This window comes from Diabrotica undecimpunctata, chromosome 8 (assembly GCF_040954645.1).
Source record: "Diabrotica undecimpunctata isolate CICGRU chromosome 8, icDiaUnde3, whole genome shotgun sequence".
Taxonomy (NCBI): Eukaryota; Metazoa; Arthropoda; class Insecta; order Coleoptera; family Chrysomelidae; genus Diabrotica; species Diabrotica undecimpunctata.
The window spans coordinates 125,283,014-125,290,986 of record NC_092810.1 but is presented as its reverse complement, the minus strand read 5'-3'; the positions used below and the strand labels follow the sequence as shown (position 1 = coordinate 125,290,986).

The 7,973-nt window shown below is 34.9% G+C and overlaps 1 protein-coding gene across 1 annotated transcript in view; it reads right to left on the bottom strand.

The window, feature by feature from the left end:
• nonC (serine/threonine-protein kinase Smg1) overlaps positions 1 to 7,973 on the bottom strand; it is a 142,096-nt gene that overhangs the window by 103,196 nt on the left and 30,927 nt on the right. Inside the window, exon 5 of the mRNA XM_072540920.1 lies at positions 4,826 to 6,145. Coding sequence (XP_072397021.1) covers positions 4,826 to 6,145 — 1,320 coding nt within the window. The remainder of the gene's footprint in view (positions 1 to 4,825; positions 6,146 to 7,973) is intronic.

The following is a 7,973-nucleotide window of genomic DNA, read 5'->3' as shown; positions in this document are numbered from 1 at the left end:
TTTTGTTCTTTTTTTTTATATCGTGTTGTGGGTATTTTATTTAATAGCTCTTCGAAGTATTCTTTCCATCTGTGCAGTATTTTATCGTCACTTACTAAATTCCTTCCATTTTTGCTGTTGTAGTGTACAGATTTTCTTTTTCTCATTTTTCTCCCTTGATTTCTAGTTTCTAATTTCTCTATTTTTAAAGCTTTCTTCTATGAATTTCAATTTACCTTCACTGTATTTTTTTTTCTTCGATCTTATGATTCTTTTTTCTTACATGATTTTGAATCTAAATATATTTCGTTCATCTAGTTCTATTATACATTCCTCATCGTACTATTCTTTGTATTCATCTTTTATATTTCTATTACTGGCTTGCGCTGTATTGATCATACATTTATTTGTATCCATGTTTTTTCAATATTTCCATTTTCTACGAGGCGTGTTTTTTAAGTAAGTACCGTTTTGGAATTAAAAAAAGACGTGCAAAGATATGGCAATAATTTTATTTTTACATGAAAGCCTGTACCTTAATCTACTTTTCTACATAATTTCCGTGAATATTGAGGTACTTGTCATAACGTGGCACCAGTTTTTGAATACCCTCCTGATAAAATTCTGCCGCCTGACTTGTTAACCACTGCATCACAAATGTTTTGACTTCGTTATCGTCTTGAAGACGCTGACCGCCCAGGTGTTTCTTCAAGTGCTGGAACAAATGGTAGTTGCTGGGCGCCAGATCAGGGCTGTATGGAGGATGACCTAGAGTTTCCCATTTAAATGATTTGATGAGATCTTTGGTCTGATTAGCCACATGTAGACGGGCATTGTCATGCAGCAAAACGATACCCTTACTCAACTTGCCACGTCTTTTGTTCTGGATTGCACGACGCAGATTTTTCAATGTCTCACAATAAGACGCTGCATTGATTGTCTCATTACGAGGCAGAAACTCCGCTAGCACTACTCCTTTTCTGTCTCAAAAAACTGTGCACATGATTTTCCGGGCAGACATTGTTTGCTTAAACTTCACTCTTTTGGGTGATGATGAATGTCGCCATTCCATGGATTGTTGTTTCGATTCTGGTGTGACGTAGGCCACCCACGTTTCGTCACCTGTAACAATTTGGTCTAAAAAATCTTCACCTTCACTGTGGTACCGCTCAAGGAAAGTCAATGCACTGCCTAAACGTTGGGTTTTGTGCAAATCCGTCAACATTTTTGGAACCCAACGTGAACACAATTTCCGGTAATTCACGGTTCTCGGTAACAATGCGATACAAAACACTACGAGAATACTGTAGAAAGCAGTCGGACAATGATGAAATTGTAAAGCGTCTGTTTTCTCTCACCTTTTCGTCCACTTTCTGCACCAAATTTTCATTAACGACCGAAGGACGCCCACTCCGTTCTTCATCATGCACATTTGTGAGGTCATCTTTAAATGCTCTCACCCATTTCCTTACCATTCCATCACTCATAATGTTTTGTCCGTAAACTTCAACGATCTCACGATGAATATCGATCGGTTTTACGCCTTTAGCACTAAGAAATCGTATAACAACCCGTATTTCACAATCAGCGTGACTCACGATTGTTGGAGGCATCTTAAACACTGGAGTAAACAAGTATACCATGAAGAATCAGACTGTAATGGCGTCAGTGCGTAGACAAGAGATGTAGGTAACCAGCGCTCATGCGCGGAACGCCGACCGTAGCGCTGCGGCGGCGGAATCGCAAAACGGTACTTACTTAAAAAACATGCCTCGTACAATATTATCTACTTCTCTGGTGATTATTCTTTCATATTTACTTTGTTCTTCTTTTGTCAGTAGTCCAACAGGTTTAGTTGCTTTATACTTTTGTCTGTTGGTTTCTAAGAACTGTTATAAGCTGTTTAATTTTATTCTGACTATAAAGTGATCTGAGTCTGCATATGGTCCTCTGTATGTTCTTATGTTCTTCATACATTTATTGTCTTTTTCGACGAGCACATGATTGATTTGGTTTACGGTTTTTCCATCTGGCGATCTACATGTTCCTTGGTATATTCTTTTGTGTTGGAAGTACCTGCTCATAATGATCATATCATATAATCGTTTGTAGTTTTCTGGATTGCAGCAGTTTTATGGTTTACGGTATCGTACACAGTTGCTAGATCAATTAGTGCGACACCATATTTGCTTATTTTCGAAACCCTTCTCTATAAAATATGTTAGATTGAATACTTGTCCAGTGCATTATCTGCCCTTTATTGAAAATTGTATCTGTTGATGGCATTGAAAAATAACATCTATTGTTTGCATTGGAAAATATTTTCATGAAGTGCGGAAATAATTCTATTTATCGCTCTATAGTTTATGCATGCATTGTTGAATATCTTTTTTATTTTTGTACACAAAGCGTGATGCAACCGGGAAAGGTTATATCAGCAAAAGGGCAGATACCGTTTTGGGAATGCAAGGGAACCGAATGGTTCCGAGATATAACTTTAACAACAACTTTTAAGTAAGTCGACTGATAAAAAGATCGGCCTGATTTATCAGACTCTTGTTGGTATACCGACGCTTTCAAAACTCACATAGGTACAGCTGCTGAAATGTATGGAACGAGACCAAAGACCAGCTGAGTTTCGTAACAACACGACACTATTTTAGGTGGAAGTTGCCGTTATGTAAAGTTATGCTGTGAACCTATTATAAGGTCATATGGAGAACAATGTAATTGTAATCTACTCGGCCAATCAAGAAGCTCTGGTGGTACTCAGATTCGTACATGTTGACTCAAAGCTTGTGTGTTCAAATGTCTTTACTAGGATTGGAAGTCAAAATGGCTTGACACTAACGACTAACTAACTTTTCGTATTTAATTTGCTCTATTTTTGACAGTAGGCTGTCAAATTTGCTTGACTTAGACTTTTCCTTTTGTTAATTCCCGAGTATTAGTATGATCTTCATTTTTGTTCCCAACATAACCTGCTCTCAACATGTTTTAATGTATAAAATATTAATAATTTACACATCTGTATATATCTACCTGTAACTTTGGTAATTCCTGATCTATTTACTCAACAATGCATTAGGATCCTTTCTGGCATCAACAAGAACCTATATATCAACTTTCAATACTGTAGAACCTTTTCTTTACGAGTTATCGCACAGATATCAGTATTTTAAGGATAAAAGATAATTTATATATGGTTTTTAATAATGTTTGTAAAAACAACATTTAGATGCAATTAAGTTGGTAAAGGTAAAAAGTAATTATGTACTACAAAAATAGAATTAGAGTAAAATCTGTAGGTATGTATTTTCGCGTTTATTAATATAATCAAAAATGAAACAGAACAATGTGATATATTACAAACATTGATGGATTGTTATCAGTGTCATGATCATGTTACTGCTAGATTCCAGAAAATTGTTTGAGTAAATATCCCTATAAGAATAAAAGTGGATACTATAAGCAAACGACGAAATATATATATATATATATATATATATATATATATATATATATATATATATATATATATATATATATATATATATATATATATGGAGTGAAATCCCTTTGACACTGTAACTCTTGAAGATCTCAGTCAGAGGAGAAAAGAAACAAGCTAAATATTAACTATTAAACAGCATCAGAAATACAAAAAATAATAATAAATACAAAACGAAACGTTAAGAAGCTTTTGAGCATCATCTCTTTGGTTTGGACTGATAGGATATTTTTCTATTTCTATTGATTCTCTGATTTCGCGTTTTCTTTTAATTTCAATGTTAGCTGGGCATCGTAGTTTGGTTCAGGTTTATTGTATGTCCTGTGTTTGAGACATGTTGTGCAAGGGACGACGTTTTTTCTCTCCTTTCGATGGCGTTTGGATGTTCTTCTAGTCTAACATTGATTCTTTGGTGGGTCTGTCCAATGTACGATTTGTCACAGTCCCCAAATGAATGTATACTCTTGTATACTTCTTGATTTTCTAACGATATTTTTGTTTTGACGGATGGTAAAATAGGTGAGATTTTTCAATCGGTATAAAATATTGTTTCTAGAAAGGAATGAAATTATCATTGATATGGGCTATCAGTTGCTCCTGTTGCTATTTAAAATATTCAATGAGGTAGATACCCTGTGTTATACAGAAATCTTGAAAAATATTTTCATTATAAACAGGACTTAGCATAAATAAAAATCAACTAATTCGGGGATTATTCCAATATGTTATAGTTAAAGTATTAATAGAGTTGCAAATATGACACATATGTATGATAGCGTGCCTGTTACAAATTGGGTCAAACCACAGTACACACATTTATAAAGTTATTTCTTAAATGGCGCATCCAGTAGCATAGTGGTAGAATTAATTTATATAAGGTTTTTAATAATGTTTGTAAAAACAACATTTAGATGCAATTAAGTTGGTAAAGGTAAAAAGTAATTATATACTACAAAAATAGAATTAGAGTAAAATCTGTAGGTATGTATTTTCGCGTTTATTAATATAATCAAAAATAAAACAGAACAATGTGATATATTACAAAAATTGATGGATTGTTATCAGTGTCATGATCATGTTACTGCTAGATTCCAGAAAATTGTTTGAGTAAATATTAGTGGTAGAATCTCTATAAGGTCCTAATCGTTCTTAAACGATATCTGTTTAATAGGAACGCTATGAAAAATTACGTGAGTTTAATCTTAAAATATTGCGAATAAAAATGTAAAAAATTTTAAGTTTTATTCTCGAAAATTTCAAATAATTTCTCGTTTGAAAATCTTATGTATGCTTAAACAACTATTTTGTTATTATAAAAGAGAGAAAAACACTCACCTCAACTCCTGTCACCCCCAAGGCGTCTTTTATGTTCGGTGTCAGTCTAAACGGCACCTTTTCTGGAACGCGTAGCGTCTTTCCCTTTTCAAAACAAACGTTATAGTCAATATGCACGACGTCTCCGCTAGTCAAATCAACCAACACATTGTCCAAGTGTCTATCACCCAAACCGATGATGTAACCAATGATACTCATAACAGCAATCGAGTAAGAATACCGTTTGATCACCTGCCACCATACATCGGGACTCACAGAGTTACACCAAAACTCTCTTGATAACAAATCACTGGGCGTTTCATTCATTAGTTCTGTTAAAACTTGTTTTAGGGTGCTCAGAGGCCACTCTTTTCGGTTATCGATATTTTTTATCCCGTGTTCTTGCAGTAGTGGGTTCAGCTTGTTGTAAAACAGTTCAGACGGACGTAAAACACTCGCGGTCGCGTTACCGCCGAAGTTTTTAGAGGTTGGTTTCGCGATTTCACGTTGTTGCCACCGCTTGTACAAAGAAAAAACAGGAATAGTGCCATCGACCCAAGATATTAACCCAGATCTTGGTCCCAGAGGAATAACAGAGTAGTGTCTAGCTTTGTAAAAGTTGGAACCCGAAGGATCTGCTATTTGAGCCATCATTGTATTGGCGATACTTAGAAACTGCATTATTCTTTCGTCTAAATGTAAATCTTCTAATCCTTTAAAAAGATATGTATAGGTTTGCCCATCAGAACCATAAAATACCAATTTTTTAGGTTTTGTCTTTGTGGGAAGGATAGAAACTATATTGGACACGTGAGAAATTGTGACATTTTTCTTTGCTATTGAAGCAAGGCCAGGCATCGATATTACTGTATCTTTAAGAGCAAAAAGCACTGGACTGATGTCTTGCATTTTTAAGGCATATGAAGCTCGTTTATGGAACTTTTGTTGAAATTTCTTTTGCAGCTGCTTTAGGGGAAGTAGCGATTCTTGGGGATTTTCGGGATGGTCAGGATCTTTCAGTTTCTTTAGAACATTAACTATGTCGTCTAAATACTTTTCTTGGAATTGTTTTTCATGTGGAGTTTCCGCAGTAACACTAGTAACATCTAGTAATTGCTCTAAAACGAAAACAATTGGTTTTATTATAATTCTGTGCTTTTCTATGATCAGTGATGCCTTTTCTGTTTTATCTAAACTAGTATTATCGTTGACTTTTTCTATCTCATATTCCAACTGCTGTTGTCTTTTATTGATTTCAGATTGGTGTTGTGCAAGAGTTCCTAACCACAGTTCATCCCAGAGAAGAGTTATCCTTCTTAATTCCTTAACTAATGTTTGAACCTGAAACATTACGATGATTAATTAAATGTTCCAAGTTACTGAAATTAATAAAAATGAGCATTTAAACAAAAAGCAACTGCTTTAACCGGAATTACAGGTGTTAATAACTTCAGTAACGATAGATACATTGGTGACGTAACTTGCAGCACATATATAAAATTGCTAGTATGCATGTCCCTACAGATGCAGATAAAGGAACAGATAAAATACCTTTTCTTCACATTTTTGTGTGTGCATGCTTGTAAACAAGCATGTTAGGTTAGGTTAGTAATATAAATAACAATAAAGTACCTTTGAACACATAATTAGGATAAAAAATCTTAAGAAAGATTTTTTAATCGATATTATTATGATAACTGTACGAAAAGGAACAACGAAGAAGTGTCGTTATGAAGTACGTAAGTGTGATACACGCTATAAATCGTTTAAAGACAATCGTTTACATATTATTTTATAAATTTTCCAAAGCCAAAAATTTCTTTATAAACAATATTTTATTTATATTAAATACTATTCACTACATGATTTTGTCCTCCCGTGTGGAGTACGGGCTACCAAAGAAGAATATCCCCACAGTTTCTCCTACTTGACGTAAAAGGCAACTTAATGGAGCAGTGCTCCTGCTGTCCTAATCCCTTATTCCTATTTCCCAACCGAACCTGACCGAACATGGTCGGTATAACCCTAACCTAACACCATTAGCCTGGAGGAAATGCCTAGCTACTATAACCGGAGTAAGCCGAGGCTGGTTCAGAAGCTATAGCCAGCAACTGTGGCACTGGACTCGGGTGCAATATAGGCCGATAACCTGTTCACCTCAAACTCAGCTATCATGAATTTTATGAACAACGTACAAACCGGACGGGCAAACGGACAACGATCGGAATAAGGACTTAATGATGGAACTGCGATTGGGAACCTGAAATGTCCAAACCATGCTGCAGACAGGCAAAATACAAAGAATTGCTCAGGAACTGGCAACTGGAAACATTAGGCGAAACCTCAAGCCAAAGAAACAAGGAATGGTTTGCCCAAGATTGGCAACAAGTAATAAATAGCAAAAATACAGCTAGGCAGAAATATCTACAAAGATATTCCCGATTGAATAGAAGGGCATATGAATAACTAAGAAGGGATGCAAGGAGAATACGTAGAAAGAAAAAGAGAAATGCTAAATAGAAAAATACATTAAATTACAGACTATAATAACAGAGGAGAGACTAGGGAATTTTACAAGGAAATCAAGTGATATATTTAAGGATACATAACAAGAACAACAGTGTGCAAGAACAAAAACGGAGCAATTATCATCGAGAAAGAGGAACTAATGAAAAGGTTGAAGGAGCATTTTCAAGAGCTCTTAAACACAGAAAAATAACAAAACCAAGAAGAAAAAATAATTCATCACACAACAGAACAACTAGTTGAGGAACTAACAATGAAAGAAACTATATACGTCATAAAACATCTGAAAAATAACAAAGCGCCTGGCACAGATGAAATAACTGCAGAACTGATAAAGCATGGTGGACATGTGTTATGGAAGCGTATCCATAAACTAATCTGTCGCATATGGACACTAGAAGTCATCCCACAGGATTGGAAAGTAGGAATCATATTTCCTATGTACAAGGGGAGACAAACGACTCTGCAAAAATTATAGGGGCATAAAAGTGTTAAATGTCGCCTACAAGGTATTATCAATAATTATATACAGCAATATTATATAAATCATTTTTGGAAGAAATAATTGGTTAATACCAATGTGGTTTCAGACTAAAGGGGTGAAGTATAGACCAAATATATTTGTTAGAGGTATACATGAAAC